The 20,053-nt window shown below is 40.9% G+C and overlaps 1 protein-coding gene across 4 annotated transcripts in view; it reads right to left on the bottom strand.

The window, feature by feature from the left end:
* The window catches only part of LOC137344800 (E3 ubiquitin-protein ligase rififylin-like), a 79,483-nt gene extending 59,437 nt beyond the window's left edge, over positions 1-20,046 (bottom strand). For 2 of the 4 annotated variants that reach the window (XM_068007962.1, XM_068007964.1), the window contains exons 1-2: positions 19,817-20,046; positions 12,782-12,823 (exon numbers count right to left, since the gene is read on the bottom strand). Coding sequence is in view for 1 of the 4 variants with exons in the window: in XM_068007965.1 (XP_067864066.1) it covers positions 19,817-19,870 (54 nt within the window). In the remaining 3 variants the exon portion in view is untranslated. The remainder of the gene's footprint in view (positions 1-12,781; positions 12,824-19,816) is intronic. The other 2 variants (XM_068007963.1, XM_068007965.1) reach the window with 1 other exon arrangement.
* Positions 20,047-20,053: the final 7 nt, after the last annotated feature.

Genomic DNA, 20,053 nt, shown 5'->3' with positions numbered 1-20,053 from the left:
GTGATGGGTCTCCGCACATTAAATGCCACCTGACCAAAAAATTAGGCAAAGCCCAAATTGAGTAAAAACAGCAATGTCACATAGCCCGCTCACTAGAACATTCACAATAATAGAATTCATTCCACTTGCACACACAATAAAAAACAAACACGACTAAATTTACCACAATCCAAACATGCACTGCCATTACTTTGAATTTCTTTTATTTTCCAAATTAGACGTGATCTTAAAAGATGCACACACTTATTTTTATTATTCTAACGTTTTGCTTGTGAAGTTTGCTACAAACTGTAGCCGCTAGTCCTGATTTAAATCAGATCAAAATTAAAAATGAATGCTGTGACAGGCAAATCATCTGTAACTAAACAGATGAAAGGAAAACACTTCTCTCATTAACGGCTTGCTCCAGCATTAGGGAGGTTAGCAAAATAAACTTGTGTTTTGATGGTGATTCAGATTCAAATTGGGCTAAAAATGCAAATGTAAATGACAGTTGCACGCAACTATATACAGTGAAACCTGTAAATTAGGGCACCTAAGGGACTTGCATCAGGTGTCCTTATTTTCAAAATGGTCATTGTATGTACAGTAAACCAGATGAGCCAAATATCCTGGGTGTGGCTGTATCTCCTGCAGCGTTCCTTCTTTTCTTCGCCCTCACCTGGGATCATGCCTAATTCTGGAGCCCTGCCAGCTGGATGGGATTTCAGTTCATTTTCTGTTCGTTGGGTTTCTCAGTTCATTGCCATCCCGGGGTCCTTTTCCATTGAGGGAGGGATGTCCTGATCCTGGGATCTGCTACATTGGCAGTCTGCACAGGGCAAGGTGGCTGCTGTAAGGCCAGAGTGCCTGGAAGATCCCTGCCAAATTGGGGGAGATTGATTTCCTGCAGACCCTCGTCCGGAAGCCTCTCCCTCCATGTACTGCAGCTGCTAATGTTTCAAGTGCTGGGCGTGGGTGGGTGGCGGTAGGGGGCTGTTTGCAGCTGACGTACTGGTGGAGTGAGGTGTGATGTTGCCGAGTGCTGTTTTCGGCTTGTGCAGTGGGGGTGTCTGCTTTTTGGGGGTGTCCATTTCTACAGGTTACTGTATTTTTTTTTAAAAAAAGGACTTGTGTGTCAACATTTTACTAGTCCAAGATGGCTCAAAGGATGGTTTATTTTAAATGCTTGTAATTTATAGTTAAGAAAAGCAGTAAAGTTTAATGTCTTGATGCATGGGATGTATTCAGAAATTAACATATTGGGACCAATTTGAACATTATTGCTTTTGGGAACGTTAAATTAGATTTCCTGCAGCAAATCCCAATCCACCACCCAGAGTAAAAATATCTCACATATCACTGATACCACAGTGAACAATTAATATATCATAGTATAGAACAGAAATATGAATCACTGATAATCAAATGTGCAGACATTACAGAACATTTCCTGATTTGGCAAATATTTCTAATTTCGCACAATCGGCAACATGCACACTGGTTCACACTGGTCTCCTGTATAATGGCATGTAATTACATTTCTGGTGCAAAACCTTCAGCAAGAATAAAAACTGATTGGTCAAAAATAGGTACAATGAAACAAAAATAGTCTTTAGAATATATGCACATATAAGAAATCTGACTCTACTTCCTGCATGCCTCACTTCACCATGCGACAAGCAGGGTGTTGGCTGCCAACCAGTAACCTTACTAAAAAGTGTCCAAGGATGAACATCGGCTGTGGGGGCTCTCAGCCTGGTGCTGTGCTCACTCAAACAGCCTGTCAACACATGAAAAACAGGATGGATGGCACCCTGGAACCACATTCCAGCAAACATTGACCCTTTCAGGAGCATAGAGCAGAATATAGAGAATCAACACTTAAGGTGAAAAAGGTTCTTTTAAGAGATGCATCATTAAGGAAGTCTGCATTTCAAGCTAAATTCTGAAATATTTTAACTAAAAAGGGTAAAATTCTTTAATTACCATGAAAAGATCTGACCAGTCCAGACTTTTTAAATGAAAAAAATTAGACACTCCCTTAATTGCCAAGAGAATCTGAAATAAAGTGTTGTCCTCCTTGTATTTTCCACTGAAGTTTCTCCTTTGATCAGATTGTACCTTTCCAGACAAGCAGCACCTGGATCAATTAATACTCAATCTTACAATTAAAACTGGTTTATAATGAAAGACTGCACAAACTGTGCGTCGTTTCTAGTCACTACTAACAATGTTGTATTACTGTGATTGCACACACGTGATTGCACGTGACTACAGCAATCAAATTGGAAAAGCAAAAACAAAGCAACATGAGTTCAGAGCCAATGGCACACTTCAGATGTCACGTTTTGAGATATAAAGTATGCCGCACTTTCTCCTAATCCATCCTATTGATATAAATGATTCCAAAAATGGATGTTTTACTATTTGAGCACAATATGCATTATTGCACACTACAATTTTTGCTAGTCGTATACCTATTTATTAATCTCTAAGTCTGCATTTTCTTTTCTGTCAGAACATCCAAGCTTTCCCACACAAATTAGTGTAATTCAGACACTTAAGATGTTCTACATTAACCATCCACATTAAGATAATTACTAAACATTATTTAAACAGCAGGGAGTCTAGGTCAAACTGGCAGGCGACTTTTGACCAAAGCTGCCTTATTAAAATTAACCCTAATAACTGTCTAGCACTTATCTGTTGCCCAGTTTCCAATACTTCTTTGTCCCAAGAGCTTTCACTTCAACAATGTGTGTTGTTAGGGTACTTATCGAATGCTTTGTGAAACTCAAATGACTACCCCATAACACCTGACTATATAACACAAGTGATAAAAGGTTTAGTGTGTTACATTCAGTTAGGTCTTCTGGTTGTATAGATGCATTACACAGAACCTGCATAGTGTGCTATTTAAACAACAACTTTGTGCAGAAGACTAATGCCATAAAGTTTTGGATTAGCAGAAGTTTGTGAAGAAGAGGTTTGAGAAATCAACCCTAGAGGTGATGCAGGCATGGATGAGGGGTTCAGCGGTGGAGGGGCTGAGGTGGGGATAAACAAACTACGTCCTGAAGGTGCAAGACACAGTCGTGGCCATGGGCTGATGAACAGTTCAAAGCTCAGTTCAGGGTCAAATAGAACACAGAGGTTTCAATAACTAGGTTCAGTCTGAATGGACAGCCAAGTTGAATGAGTCTGAATCAGAGACATGTAGGTGCTGACAAGAGCTGAACAGCACAATTTCAGTTTTGACAACAGTAAGCCAGGATGTAATGTTGGACTGGTTGGTATAATGAGGGGAAATGTGAAATTATCCACTTTGGTAGGAAGAACAGAAAAGCAGAATTTTTTTTTAAATAGGTGAGAGACTAAGAAATGTTGGTATTCAGACAGATTTGGGTGTCCTTGTACACAAATCACAGAAAGTTAACATACAGGTACAACAAGCAATTAGAAAGGCAAATGGTATGTTAGCCTTTATTGCAAGGGGGTTGGAGTATAAGAGTAAGGAGGTCTTGCTGCAATTATATCGTGCTCTGGTGAGACCACACCTTGAGTATGGTGTCCAGTTTTGGTCTCCTTACCTAAGGAAGGGTATTCTTGCCTTAGAGGGGGTGCAACAAAGGTTCACTAGATTGATTCCTGGTTTGAGAGAATTGTCCTATGAGGAGAGATTGAGTAAATAGGCCCAAATTCTCTGGAGTTTAGAAGAATGAAAGGTGATCTCATTGAAACATATCAAACTTTTAGAGAGCTTGACATGATAGATGCTGATTCCCCTGGCTGGAGAGTCTAGAACGAGGGGTTGTAGACTCAAGAGGTTGGTCATTTAGGACCGAGATGAGGAAAAATTTCTTCACTCAGAGGGTTGGGAATCTTTGGAATTCTTTACCCCAGAGGCTTGTGGATGCTCAGCCATTGAGTATACTCAAGATTGAGATCAATAGATTTTTGGACACTAAGGGAATCAAGGGATATTGGGATAGGGCAGGAAAGTGGAGTTGAGGTTGAAGATCAGCCATGATCTTATTGAATAACGGAGCAGGCTCGAGAGGCCGTATAACGTACTCCTGCTCCTATTTCTTATGCTCTTATCACAAGTGGCTCAGACTACAAAATAATTTAAACAAGAATTGGATAAATATTTGAAAAAGGAAAAATATAAAAGCAAATGATGAAAGGGAATTGGAGTAGATAGCTCTAGTTGAAGAGCCAGCATGGCACAGGCTGGTGCTTTAACTGAAGCTATCTACACTAATGCTGTAATTTCTAGGACTCTCTCCTCTAAAGTCTACCTCTCTCCTTGCTCACTCTTACATGACTCATCAAACCACTACATTGCTGCCAATGGCTTCTCCTCCTCTGCTCACATTTACCCCAGGTATTTCCCAGGGTCCATCCTTGGTTTTCTCCTCTTTATTATCTACATACTACCTCTTGGCTACATCAACCAGTCGTACATAGTCAGCATTTACAGGTATGCTGTATCTCCTCCACCGACCCAAAGGTTGTTGCTACACTTTCAAATTACATATCCAATATCAAAACCTGGATGAGCCAAAATTTCCTCTTACTGATTTCTGAGAAAACAGATTATCATCTTCGGTTCCTATCAGCACCACTGAGCTTCTGGCCTCGAGTCCATTAACCTCCCAGGCTGCCATTTCAAGCTGAGTCAGGAAATGCAAAATTCGGCATCCTGCTCAAATACCTATTGTATTTCCTACTTTACAACATTGACTACACTTCAAAATTGGTTGTGAAGCGCTTTGGAATGCCCTGAGGTCGAGAAAGGTGCCACAGAAATGCAAGTCTTTCTTTCACTCACTACTGCCCCTCTAGAATTCTCTATCCTGTTTTCTCTGCGTTGATAACTCCATTCCTGCTGTCAAAAACCTCTTCAGTCTGTGCCTTGTTCCCCATCCTAGACTTTTGTAAACAATTTTACAACACCAAGTTATAGTCCAGCAATTTTATTTTAAATTCACAAGCTTTCGCTTGTGAATTTAAAATAAAATTGCTGGACTATAACTTGGTGTTGTAAAATTGTTTACAATTGTCAACCCCAGTCCATCACCGGCATCTCCACATCATCCTAGACTTTCTCTATGCTCCTTATTGTAAAGCACTCCAAGACATCATCTTACATTGAGGAATATTGCAGGTTGTTGTTGATTATAATAGGAGGAGATGAAGGACAATGCTTTGGGATTGTGCAAAGGTGACCACGTGGGCAGAAAAAGAAATGCTGTTTGAGGAAATGTAATGTAGGAGAGAGAGAGAGAAAAAAAGTGGAATGGAAGCAGCGTTGGGGTGGATAGCAAGCCATGATCTCTGTCACACAAACCATCATTGCTACTTTATCCAGGGCACTGTCAATGTTATAGGTTGGTTGTAAACCAGAAGAGGGATTATAAACGCAGCAATAAGAGAATTTAGTGCAGGGTTAGGCGGCAAGGACATAATAAAGGATTCTAGATAGAAATGGAATGCTATGAGATAAATTCGGTTAAGGAAGGCCCATCTTACCTCATCCATCAAGAAAAGCCTGATAATCCTCTCATGGTATCCAACTGTTTCTTAAAAGATTACAAGTTTTTCACATCCATTACCTAACCCAGGAAAATTCTATGTTGATCATTTTTGTGCAGAACTGACATCAGTCCTAAATTTACCTTTTACAAGTTTGATCCTGTATTCCCTTGCCTACCCTCACAATTTAGTTTGTAGTAGTTTTCTGAATCTACCTTTTCCATTACCTGGATCATCACAAGCTTTTGTCTACAGAAGGCACTTGCGATGCATAAGTCCACAGTGGATTTATAAGCAAAGCCTATTAAGCAGTTTCTGTAATAGAACTCTTCCATCGACTGCAATGAAAACAATGACTCCAACAGTCATTAAAAAAACTCTCAGATCTGTCAATGATCAGCTTACACCTCATTAAGCAATTCTTAGCACAACTCTACAAAATTTAAATATTGATTGCAGTTGAACAAATAATTGGCATTAAAGAACTTCATTCTCAAGGTCACTTCTGTATTTAAAGCAAGCAAGCAATTGCCAATTAGTCAAACTATAGTCAATATTTATTTTATCATACCAATTAATTCTTTTATTAAAACATAGGAAACATTTTCACTTAATTTGGCGATTACTGTGTCAGGTAATCAACATTGCCTGTGCTTTGTCAGTTGGTAGCAGGATTTGTTCCACACTAAAGATTAATGCTCATCAACACAAACTGTGCAATGTAACTTGGATGCCAAGTTGCCCAAATCCAATTTAGTGAAATGGTGCAAGACCACCTAGAATGGATAGTCTGATATCACTTAATTTCACAACAGCTTCATTAGAACTACAACCTGGTCAAGGAGGGTTGGCTCTCTAACATTAAAATCTAACTGACATTCAAATGCTGATGAGCAGAACTCCATTTCCCCCTGATCACAGAACAGTGTGGAATCAGTAGTATAATTTAGGTCTGCCAGTCAGTTTCAGTAGGTACCAGTTTCAAACCAATAGAACATTCTGCAATAGAATGACATCCTAAGTAACCAATACACCATCTCACAGCTCAACAGAATGCTTGCAACAAATCAAAAGTTGATCAATAAGGCTAATGGAATGCTGGCCTTTATATCTAGAGGACTAGAGTACAAGGGGGCAGAAGTTATGCTGCAGCTATACAAAATCCTGGTTAGACCGCACCTGGAGTACTGTGAGCAGTTCTGGGCACCGCACCTTCGGAAGGACATATTGGCCTTGGAGGGAGTGCAGCGTAGGTTTACTAGAATGATACCCGGACTTCAAGGGTTAAGTTACGAGGAGAGATTACACAAATTGGGGTTGTATTCTCTGGAGTTTAGAAGGTTAAGGGGTGATCTGATCGAAGTTTATAAGATATTAAGGGGAACAGATAGAGTGGATAGAGAGAAACTATTTCCGCTGGTTGGGGATTCGAGGAGGAGGGGGCACAGTCTAAAAATTAGAGCCTAACCTTTCAGGAGTAAGATTAGAAAACATTTCTACACACAAAGGGTGGTAGAAGTTTGGAACTCTCTTCCGCAAACGGCAATTGATCCTAGCTCAATTGCTAAATTTAAATCTGAGATAGATAGCTTTTTGGCAACCAAACGTATTGAGCGATATGGGCCAAAGGCAAGTATATGGAGTTAGATCAGAGATCAGCCATGATCTTATCAAATGGCGGAGCAGGCACGAGGGGCTGAATGGCCTACTCCTGTTCCTATGTTCCTATGATCAGCAACTTTTCAACTCTATTTAGTTTCAGGTAGATATCACATGCAAAAGCGTGTCAGCAATTCAAACCTAAAAAAATCACTGCAATGCATTTTACAGTAAATTTATCCCAATTATTTCAGTACCTGTAACTTTATAGTATGTGTTGCAGATTCAGCAGTACTTCATTCCTGAGTTTCTCCTTGAAATTATTTTAAAAGCAATAGTTGTGCAATAATAGTGCAAGCTGCTAGAAAGTCAAAGATGCCGTTGCCTCTATCTACCAACACAGATAATCTGTTATTCGGCAAGCTGGAGATGAAGAGGGTTCCAATAAAAATTCAAAAAGAGAGCACATTTTTGGCGACTGAAGTCAGCCTCTTATGCACAATTGATGAACTACTTGTAATTACAGTTATGAAGGTTATTGTAGGCATACATCATACCGATCAAAATCAGTACTATACTACTTCAAATGTGACAGTTAACCTCCCAATAATGCATCTAAAAATCAATCCATTTACTTGCAACTCTAGACTCATTTTAGTATTTAAAGACCTGCACAGCAAACAAAAGGGTGGTGAGCAGACAGAACTTGAAGCAGAGTTATTTCTCTGGAAAATTGAAGTACTAGCAAAGTCCAACATATCTACATGGTAAGAAGTACTAAATGTAACTGTTTACTTAATAACCATTCTTAGAATGATTTGTCAGGCATTAATTGTTGACATTTCAAGCTTCTTGTTGAAAAAAAATTATTTTCCAATTTGAACATGCATAAAGTACTCAAGGAGGACAGTGGGGGCAAGCGGAAACATTTCAAGGATAATCTGAAGCGAAGACTTAAGGAATGTGACATTCTTCTGGAAACATGACAAAATTTAGCCAAAGACTGCATAGTTTGAAAATGTGCTTTGTGGCCAACAAAGTGCGAACAGCTGAAAAAAAAAAGTCTTGCTGCAAAAAAGCTAAGCAGCTACAGTTAGAATATGGATAACAATGGGCATGTGAATGTTAATGTGCATCATTGACTATGACCACCTTCTATATTGCTGTATCATGGCCTTCTTCATTTCTAAGCAACTAGTAATTTTTTTGGTCGGCTGGGTATTTGGCATGCACGAAGAAGCATTATTATGCTTAAGTCTCAAAGCTACACAAGTACAATTTCCATTTGCCCGATATGGATTACACACACTCTCCCCATTCTAACAAACTCCATTTATCCAAATCCAGAGAGCTTAGCAAAAGCCAAGGCTCAGGGATGCTGTTGAACTTAAACCAACTAAAACCACCATAGGTATTGGTAAGCTTTCTGCTGCTCGTGTATCTAGGACTATCTTACTAGTTAGGATATTGACAAAGAAATAAATAACTTGTATTTGCATAGCAACTTTCAAAACCTCAGGGCATTCCAAAGTGTTTCACCACTAAGTGAAGTATTTTTGAAGTGTAGTCAACATTGTAATGTAGGCAAACATGTCAGCCGACTACCACATAGCCACATCCCACAAACAGCTCCAAGATATATGACCAATTCTGTTTTAGTGATGTAGGTTGAGAGATAAATGTTAGCCAGGAGACTGGGAGAAATCCCCTGCTCTTATTCAAATAGTATCATAGGATCTTTCACATCCAGTTGGGAGGGCATACACTTTAGGAACATAGGAACAGGAGTAGGCCATTCAGCCCCTCGAGCCTATTCAGTCATTCAATCATGGCTGATCTGTATCCTAACTCCATCCACCCACCCTGGCTCCATATCCCTTAATACCCACGACTAGCAAAAAAAAAATCTATCGATCTCAAGATTTAAAATTATTAATTGAGCTAGCATCTACTGCTTTTTGTGGGAGAGTGTTTCCTAACTTCTCTCCTGAATGGCCTGGCTCTGAATTTAAGGTTATGTCCCCTTGTCCTAGACTCCTCCACCAGTGGAAAAAGTTTCTCTCTTTCTGTCCTATCAATTCCTTTCAAGATCCTAAAAACCTCAATCAAATCACCCCTTAACCTTCTATATTCCAGGGAATACAAGCCTAGTTTATGTAATCTCTCCTCATAATCTAACCCGTGGAGTCCTGGTGAATCTGCGCTGCACTCCTTCCAAAGCCAATATATCCTTTCTAAGGTGCGTTGCCCAGAACTGTACATAGTATACCAGGGCTTTGTATACTGTAGCAAAACTTCCTCCCTTTACATTCTATCCCTCTAGTTATAAAGGCTAACATTCCATTAGCCTTTTTGATTATTTTTTGTACCTGACTACTACATTTTAGTGATCTGTGTACATGGACCCCTAAATCTCTTTGGGTCTCCACCGTTCCTAATTTTCGCCATATAAAAATTACACGGATCTATCCTTTTTTGGTCCAAAATGGATGACCTCTCACTTAACTGCAACGAAATCCATCTGCAACAATTTTGCCAGCTCACTTAATCTATCAATGGCTCTTTGTAATTTTATGCTTCCATCCACACTACTTACTATGAAAATAATCAAAAAGGCTAATGGAATGCTGGCCTTTATATCTAGAGGACTAAAATACAAGGGGGTAGAAGTTATGCTGCAGCTGTACAAAGCCCTGGTTAGACCGCAACTGGAGTACAGTATTGAGTTCTAGGCACCGCACCTTAGGAAGGATATATTGGCCTTGGAGGGAGTGCAGTGTAGATTTACTAGAATGATACCTGGACTCTAAGGGTTAAGTTACGAGGAGAGATTACACAAATCAAGATTGTATTCCCTGGAATTTAGAAGATTAAGGAGTGATTTGATCGAAGTTTTCACGATATTAAGGGGATCTGATAGGGTAGAGAGAGAAACTATTTCCGCTGGTTGGGAAGTCTAGGACTAGGGGACATAGCCTAAAAATTAGAGCCAGAACTTTCAGGAGTGAAGTTAGGAAACACTTCTACATGCAAAGGGTGGTAGAAGTTTGGAACTCTCCTCTGCAAACGGCAGTCGATGCTAGCTCAATTGTTAATTTTAAATTTGAGATTGATAGATTTTTGTTAACCAAAGGTATTAAGGGACATGAGGCCAAGGCAGGTACATGGAGTTAGGTCACAGATCTGCCACGATCTCACTGAATGGCGGAACAGGCTCGAGGGGCTAAATGGCCTACTCCTGTTCCTATGCCACCAACCTTTGCATCATTGGCAAACTTGGAAATATGGCTTTCTATTGTTATCTAAGTCATTAATGAATAGTTGAGGCCCCAGCACAGATCCTTGCGGGACACTACTAGTCACTTCCTTCCAATTTGAGTGCATACCCATTATCACTACTCTCTGTCTTCTACTGCCAAACAATCTCTGAACCAGGTCAATAACTTGCCTCAATTCCATGAGCTTTAATTTTAGCTAACAGTCTCTTATGTGGAACCTTATCAAATGCCTTCAGGAAGTCCATAAAAACTACATCCATACTACTTTAGTTGCTTCCTCAAAAATTTCTATTTGGTTCATTAGACATGACCTACCCTTTACAAATCCATGTTGGCTCTCTCTAATCAGCTCAAATGTCTCGAAGTGCTCAGTCACCCTATCTTTAATTATAGATTCCAATAACTTCCTCACAACAAATATTAGATTAACAAGTCTATAATTTCATGGTTTCTCTCTCATCCGAAAGGCTACTGACAGTGCAGTGCTCCCTCAATACTGCACTTAAGTGTCAATCTACATTATGTGCTCAGATCTCGAGTTGGGATTGAACACACCAACTTCTGATTCAGGCAAGATTCCTACCATCAAGCCAAGGCTGACATTTTAAGGATTAACTTGGTTCCAATCTCCCATAGGTATATGTCATATGTATGAGCAATCCTGCTTACCTCCTGTCTCTTTTCTCCACCCCCCCCACAACTTTACAAAAGTTGGTCATTAGACAATTAACAAGTACAGATTTGGGCCCTTGCAAGATGGAAAGCAGTTAAAGGAACTCATTCCAAGCAGCATGACGAGCAGAACTCTCAATAAAATGTGTGAATGCACTGACACCATCCTCTTGACCACAGTATGGGCACAGCTTGACCACAGTATGGGCACAGACCATATTCCCTCCACCCTCCCCCAAGATGATCATTCCACCAAATACAGGTGCACAACTTCAGTAACAATTGCTTGCCAATCTGTAATCCACTCAAGATAGATAATGAATGCTGGGCATAAAAGCATGCGTTTCCATACCTGGTCCCTTCACAAGAAACCCTTACATGAGGGCTTGGATTGAACATCTGGTAATGAGTAAGCCTGGTACACAGCATTGGACTTGGATATCTGCAGCTGCATGGTGGCTGGCACCTTACAACATGTCCCGTCTAGATGATTCCACAACAATAAAGGCAGATGTTCACCATATCACTGATGATGAAACTCAGGTTTGGACACAAGTGATGAAAGGCATTACACTCAAGACTTCTATTAAGCGTGAGCTTGACTCAGTTGCCAGCAATCGTGCCTCTGATTTAGAAGGTTACGGGTTCAAGCCCCACTCCAGAACTTTAACATGTAATCTAGCCTGATATTTCAATTCAGTACTAAGGAAGTGCTGCATTGTCAAAGATACCATCTTTTGAATGTGATGTTAAACCAAGGTCCTGTCTACCTGTTCAGGTGAATGTAAAAGATCCCATGGCACTATCCAAGGAAGAGCAGGGAGTTCTCCTAGTGTGCTACTAACATTCATTCCTCAACCAACACCACCAAAACAGATTAACTGGTCATTCATCTCAGTGCTGTGTGCAGAGTGGCTGTCACATTTGCCTACAAAATAACTGTACTTTGTTGACAGTGAAGCACTTTGGGATGTCCTGAAGATATGAAATATGCAACATAAATGCAAGTATTTCTATTCTAAAAGTACTGCTTTAAAACAGTATTGAAATGAATATAAAAAAGCTTTACATGTTAGTTAAAGTGTTTGCTACAGGGTTTCTACTGCTGATTTCTTAGTTTGTTAAAGCAAGACAGTCACACTTGTTAATGCAAAATTTAGCAGATTTAACAGTGGCAAGTAGAAAATTACACAAACACCATGCATAGTTCAAAATAAAAATGAGCTCACAAGTTTGAGACCGGTGCATTTAGCAAAGTGCTAGTAGAAGCGATCATTTGATTTGTCCAATGGAACAATGAAGTAGTCCAACATACATATACTCAGTGCGTAGCTTTTTACAAACTAGCTTTAACAAAACAACTTGCACAGCACAAAATAAATCAATACTATGTTAGCAAAACAGCAACAATGGCTCTGCTGTTCATTCATTCAGCAACCTTAATTTGAAACACCAATTTAAAACTTTATGATTACCCTCGGGTACTTAGCACCACATTGGCTGCCTTCACAAGATTTTTGAATTCTCCAAAACTCAGGAGGTATTAGACTAGCAGTTCTGGCGCATGAGAGAGCGCCTACAAAGAGCACAAGACACAACCACAGCATCATCTATACAATGACCCAGTGAGTAAAGGCTGCAATGGGCACATGGATACCCAGTTCAACAACAGTTTACTTCTGTGAGGCTCAGATTGAGCAGCATACACGCACCTGAACTGTTTGCAGTCTTCACCTCACCTTTGGGATAGTGATCTGTAATTACACACAATATTACCATTTAATGGGAAAAGAGGATATTACTACTAATTTTTTTTTGCAAGTAATTTTTCTAAGATAATTATGATCGTTTATAGATAATGGATGTTTTTAGCAAATCAGTTTCCTTTTCTAACCATCTACAAACCACACCAATAGGTGTTACTGTTCACACCTGCTGCCACTCAAATGTTTGTCTGAGAGTTCGTAGAATTAAACTATAATTAGTAACACATATATAAATTCATCTTTTAGGAACATAGGAACAGGAGTAGGCAATTCAGCCGCTCGTGCCTGCTTCGCCATTTGATAAGATCATGGCTGATCTGTGATCTAACTCCATATACCCGCCTTTGGCCCATATCCCTTATTACCTTTGGATGCCAAAAAGCTATCTATCTCAGATTTAAATTTAGCAATTGAGCTAGTATCAATTGCTGTTTGCGGAAGGGAGTTCCAAACTTCTACCACCCTTTGTGTGTAGAAATATTTTCTAATCTCACTCCTGAAAGGTCTGGCTCTAATTTTTAGACTGTGCCCCCTACTCCTGGAATCCCCAACCAGCGGAAATAATTTCTCTCTATCCACCCTATCTGTTCCCCTTAATATCTTATAAACTTCGATCAGATCACCCCTTAACCTTCGAAACTCTAGACAATACAACCCCAATTTGTGTAATCTCTCCTCGTAACTTAACCATTCCAGTAAACCTAAGCTACACTCCCTCCAAGGCCAATATGTCCTTCCGAAGGTGTGGTGCCCACTGCTCTCAGTACTCTTTTGTTTGAAATAAAAGCATTGAGAATTCAATTTGTAGTTTCTTTAAAAAATGTTTTAAAAAGCAATAAAACTTAAATCTCCACAGGAAGGGTACAAACTCTTTTACCCTTGTTGATGCACAGATTGCATACTGGTAAATTCTGCAAGCTGCTCAGAATACATAGATGGGGTTGGCAGCTTTGTACAACTTTGGGGTAAAAGTTTCCAGTCAAAGATTAGGCATTTGAGACAGGCCTAAAGCCTTGAAGTAAAATTATTTTAAGGAATGCACTAAAAGTCACAAAAAACAATTCAATGGGTAAACGTAATCATTTTGTGAACTATATACAGTTTTCATTTTCTTTAAGAGCTTATTTTGGACATTACAAACTTCAGTTACTGAAAAAAATAGCAGATGAAAATATTTGAAAAAATATTTTGAATTAATTTGATTGATTCATCAACAAGAGTTAGAGACAACTATTAAATTGAAAATTCCGCTTTTAAATGTTTACATAGGCAGTTTCAATGTTGATGTAAAAGTGGTGACCAAAAATGATAACAGAAAGTAAGGTTTGCAGACAGGAAGTATACAAGTACAACAACTTGCATTCATATAGAGTCTTTAACATAGAAATAATGTCCTAAGATTCTTTAGTCATGTAAGGAAAAAATGAATGCTGAGCCAAAATAGGAGATATTAGGAGAGGTGATCAAAAGCTTGGCCGAATAGGTAGCTTTATAAGGAGGGTCTTAAAGGAGAAGAGGAAAGTGAAAAGGCAGAGGGGTTTACAGAGGGAATTCCAGAGCATGCAACTCAGGCAGCTGAAAACAGGGCTGCCAATGGTGGAGCCAAGGAGGTGGGGGATGCACGAGAGGCTATAATCGGAAGAGTGGAAAGTTCGTGGAACAGTTTCGGGCTGTAGGAGATTACAGAGATTTTGAATAAGACGTGAAAGAGATATTTTCAATGAACATCAAGACTTCACAGCAATCTGAAGGAGAGCCTTGGGGTCTACTGTAACTGACGTAGGCTTCCCAAATCCTGAAATATACTTGTGTTTACTGTAGAAATAGTGCCTGTACTACAAAGCAATCACACACAACTTTTGTTTGTCTTTTAAAAAATTGCATTGATTAAAGTTTTAGCAATAAAAAAAGCCATGTGTTTAGTTGAAAGAGTGGCACGTAAAATTTTTTACACTGAATAATAAGTAATTCTAGACATTCCACTACAAACAGAACAATTCCTTTTGCAGAAGTGGGGGGGGGGGGGGGGGAAGAAAAGAGAGAGGAACATTCCACCTCTTTTTGAAGTCAATTTTTCCCCTTCCTGTTTTGCCCTCATCAGTTTCCATCCACGAATGTTCTCCCTTCCCTGGTCTCCTGATGGTTTGAATCCTTGCTGGGGTAAAGTTCTGCAGAAACCTACTACCCTGCTGCACCATATACAAGTGACCATTATGTGGGTGTAAGTCTAGACAATGAGTGCCAACAGGATATTTAACTACAGGAGCATTAGAGCCAAGCCCAGTCTTCCTCACATGACAGCCAAAAAAGAGTAATCAGAAATGGAAACTTTGGCTAATTTTCCCCTTCTAGTCCTGGGAACCAGTTATATTACCCCTGCCACCATCCGGGTTGAAAGCAACTAACAAAGCAGAAATCAGGAATTAAATTTGGGGCCTTCCTGGTCCATCAGAAGATGAAGCAAAGGAGTGACTTGATAGACATTGTCAAGATTCTTGAGGATATAAAAAATAGTGGTAGACTGTTTGCACTGGTCAGCAAGACACTAACAGAAGGGCACAATATAAGATGATCACAAAAAGAATTAGAGAGAGTTTAGAAAAGTTTCTTAAACCGAGGTGGTTAGGACATACAATTCTTTGCCATTAACTGTTGTTAAAGCAGATTTTAAGAGGCAGCTCCACAGACTATCCCCTGGACATGGGAGCAATCAGGGGTCAAGCACCCCCCCCACTTCCTGTGAACATAGGGGACAAAGGAAGAGTGAAACACATGTTCAGGGGTTAGTCCCAAAAAAGGTTTCCGAGTGAGGCAAGGAAGATGAAGAAAGCCAGCCTAGGCGAGACAGTTGGTCAGGTTTCAGAGCAAAGGACTGTCCAAGAAAAGGAAATTTATTTTTTAATAAAAACAGAAAATGCTGGATATACTCAGCAAGTCAGGCAGCATCTGTGGAGAAAGAAACAGAGTTAACATTTCAGGTCGATGACTTTTCATTTAGAACTACAACAAGTTAAAGATTTAACAGTTTTCAAGCAAGTACAGAGCCAGGGAAAAGTCGGGGGTGGGGGGGTGGGGGAAGGGGAGGAAAGAACTAAAGCGAAGGTCTCTGATAGGGTGGAGGGCAGGAGTGATTAAATAACAAAAGGGACGATGGTGCGAGGCAAGGAGGTTGAACTTGCAGCACTCCATTCACTCAAGTCCAACGCTCACATTGTAATTAAACCTGCTGATAAGGGCGGCGCTGTTGTTGTTTGGCGAACAGACCTCTACCTTGTGGAGGCTGAACGCCAACTCTCTGACACCTCCTCCTACCTCCCTCTAGACTATGAGCCCACCGCCGAACATCAAGCCATAGTTTCCAAGACCATCACTAACCTCATCTCCTCAAGATCTTCCCCTTTGGCGTCCAACCTCATAGTCTTCCAACCCTGCACAGCCTGCTTCTACCTCCTTCCCAAGATCCACAAACAGGACTGCTCCGGTAGACCCATCGTTTCAGCTGGTTCTTGCCCCACAGAACTTATTTCTGCCTATCTCTATTCTATTTTTTCTCCTCGTCCAGTCTCTTCCGACCTATATCCACGACTCTTCCAATGCCCTCCGCCACTTCAACAGTTTCCAGTTCCCCAGCCCTAAACATCTTGTTTTCACCATGGACATCCAGTCCCTCTACACCTCCATCCCTCATCAAGACGGCCTGCGGGCCCTCCGCTTCTTCCTTGAATGGAGGCCCAATCAGTCCCCATCCACCACCACACTCCTCCACCTGGTTGAACTTGTTCTTACATTGAACAACAACTTCTTTGACTGCACTCACTTCCTCCAAATAAAAGGTGCCGCTGTGGGGACCTGTATGGGCCTAGCTATGCCTGCCTTTTTGTGGGATATGTGGAACATTCTTTGTTCCAGTCCTACTCAGGTCCCCTCCCTCACCAATTTTTCCGGTACACTGATGACTGTATCGGTGCCGTTTCCTGCTCTCTCCCCAAATGGGAAAATTTCATCAACTTGGCTTCCAATTTCCACCCTTCCCTCACCTTCACATAGTCCATCTCCGACTCTTCCCTTCCTCGACTTCTCTATCTCCATTTCTGGAGATATGCTGTCAACCAATATCTACTATAAGCCCAATGACTCCCACAGCTACCTTGATTACACTTCCTCCCATCCCGCTTCCTGTAAGGACTCTATTTCATTCTCCCAGTTTCTCCGTCACATCTGTTTTGACGATGCCACCTTCCACACCAGTGCTTCCGCTACGTCTTCCTTTTTCCTCAACCAAAGATTCCCCATCACTGTAGTTAACAAGGCCCTCGATCGTGTCCGTCCCATTTCCCACACTTCCGCCCTCACCCCTTCCCCTCCGTCCCAGAAACATGATAGGGGCCCTCTTGTCCTCACCTACCACCGCATCAGCCTCCACATTCAATGGATCATCCTCTGCCATTTCCACCAACTCCAGCAAGATTCCACCACCAAACACATCCTTCCCTCCCCTTTCAGCATTCTGAAGGAACCATTCCCTCCGCGATACCCTGGTCCACTCTTCCATCACCCGCTCTCCTTCCCACGGCACCTTCCTGTGCGAGCGCAGGAGACACAACACCTGCCCTTTCACCTCCTCCCTTCCCACCGTCCAGGGCCCCAAACACTCTTTCCAGGTGAAACAGCGATTTACTTGTACTTCTTTCAATTCAGTATACTGTATTCGCTGCTCACAATGCAGTCTCCCCTACACTGGGGAAACCAAAAGCAGATTGGGTGATCACTTTGTTGAACACCTCCTCTCAGTCTGCAAACATGATCCTGATCTGACGGTCACTTGCCATTTTAATTCCCTGTCCCACTCCCACTCTGACCTCTGTCATTGGCCTCTTACACTGTTCCAACAAAGCTCAATGGAAGCTTGAGGAACAGCACCTCATCTTTCGATTAGGCACTGTACAAACTTCCAGACTCAACAGTGATTTCAAATCATAACCACTGCTCCCATTTTTTCAGACAGCAAATGCTCTCCTGTTGCCATTTACAGCTCCTCTTGACCCATCTTTTGTTTCTTAACTTGTCCCATTATCACCCTCCTTGCCTCGAAACTTCATCCCCTTTGTCATTTAATCACTCCTGCCCTCCACTGTATCACTAACCTTCCCTTTTGTTCTTTACTTCTCTCCTTCTCCCTCCTCCTTTCCCTGGCTCTGTACTTGCTTAAAAACTATTAACTCTTTAATTCTTCCAGTTCTAACGAAAGGTCATCGACCTGAAACATGTTTCTTTCTCCATAGATGCTGACTGACTTGCTGAGTATTTCCAGCATTTTCTGTTTTTATTTCAGATTTCCAGCATCTGTGGTATTTTGCTTATGAATTTATTTTTAGCCTGCTGAAAGGGTCAGTGTGGCATATCTTAAGTCTTTCCTTGTTTAAAAAAAGATGCAATTTGTAAAATAAAGCAGCTTAATTCCTTTCTGGCCTCATCTCAGTGTTAATCAGTCTGCTTTTCTAAAGGTTGGAGAAGCACAATTGAGGGCACCACACTATCCAGTTCATACCCCCCCAGGTTATGCTATTGTACATGTAGATATTGGATTGCAAAAGCAAACTCCCGATTGTGAGACGTGCTGGTGATATTAACCAGAGAGAATATCTAAGGCAGGTCTGAAATTCAAAACTAGTCAAACCAGGTAAAATACTAAGAACTCCTGTATCTCATACCATGAGACAATTCATAAGATACCAGACACACTACATCGCAAGGGTTTCATTTTTTAAACCTAGACTTCGCCATTAAATGAGTGAATGTTAAATGCAACGGAACAATCTTCACAAATTAAAGTTGATCGACAACTTAACTGAAATCATTAGAGGCCAATATATTTTGACAGTCTGCCAAAAGAAATTTAATCTCTCTGGACTTTACACTGAAGCATGTTTCACACCTAAACCAAATAATAGAATCTTATACCTTTGAAGTTTTTTAATACATGGTTAAAAACAGTGCCCATAAACACACCTACTTTATAGAAGTGGCAGCAACTATCCTCCAGGATTTCCATGGCAATTATAGTTTCTTATATACCTCCCAGCTTGGGTTCAACTATTTACTAAAAAGGAATTTTAATTTTGCACTTAATTGTGTAACTAAGAGTAACAGAAGTGACAAGCATTTGGTACAAACCATGTCCTAACAGGTACTAGTAGCTTACTCGAGGAAGGAGGGTTTATATATAAAGTACTGTAGTTTTAAGGATAGATTCAAGGTGAAGGAACGAAGGGTACATAGGAACAGGAGTAGGCCATTCAGCCCCTCGTGCCTGCTCCGCCATTTTATAAGATCATGGCTGATCTGTGATCTAACTCCATATCCCTTTGGCCCATATCCCTTAATACCTTTGGTTGCCAAAAAGCTATCTATCTCAGATTTAAATTTAGCAATTGAGCTAGTATCAATTGTCGTTTGCGGAAGAGAGTTCGAAACTTCTACCACCCTTTGTGTGTAGAAATGTTTTCTAATCTCGATCCTGAAAGGTCTGGCTCTAATTTTTAGACTGTGCCCCCTACTCCTAAAATCCCCAACCAGCGGAAATAGTTTCTCTCTATCCACCCTATCTGTTCCCTTTAATATCTTATAAACTTCGATCAGATCACCCTTAACCTTCGAAACTCCAGAGAATACAACCCCAATTTGTGTAATCTCGCCTCGTAATTTAACCCTTGAAGTCCAGGTATCATTCTAGTAAACCTACGCTGCACTCCCTCCAAGGGTAGCAGAGTTTGGTGGAATTCAGGGGCAACCCCCCACCCAGAAGCTAGTTATCTAATACAATGAACGTAGATGTGTTTTAAAAGTGTGGCTGGTAGTTGAGAAAGTTGGGGAGGTGTGTTTCAGGTACACTGATGCAGGTTAGCTCCCCTATATGGCACGGACACAAGCCCCAACACACACACACACAAGACAAGCCTCAAGAGCCAGCACCTTCCTTACCTTCACGGATTTCCCTCGTTTATTTATAGAAAACTTTTCCTTACTTCGTTTCATCAGCAAAGACGTAGAATTTAAAACATGGAGAGAACGGGAAGGGGGGGGGGGGGGAAGAGATGGGGAAAGAGTTGGCGAGAAACAGCAGCAAAACTATTAGGGGAGGGAAAGAGGAGGAGGGGGGGGTAGGGGGAAAGGAAAGAAAACGACGACCCAGTAAGTGGCGTCTCGTTCGCTCGCCCA

The sequence above is a fragment of the Heptranchias perlo genome, chromosome 28 (assembly GCF_035084215.1).
Source record: "Heptranchias perlo isolate sHepPer1 chromosome 28, sHepPer1.hap1, whole genome shotgun sequence".
NCBI classification, from domain to species: Eukaryota; Metazoa; Chordata; class Chondrichthyes; order Hexanchiformes; family Hexanchidae; genus Heptranchias; species Heptranchias perlo.
The sequence above is the reverse complement of the archived record's forward strand: the minus strand, read 5'-3'. Positions and strand labels throughout refer to the sequence as shown.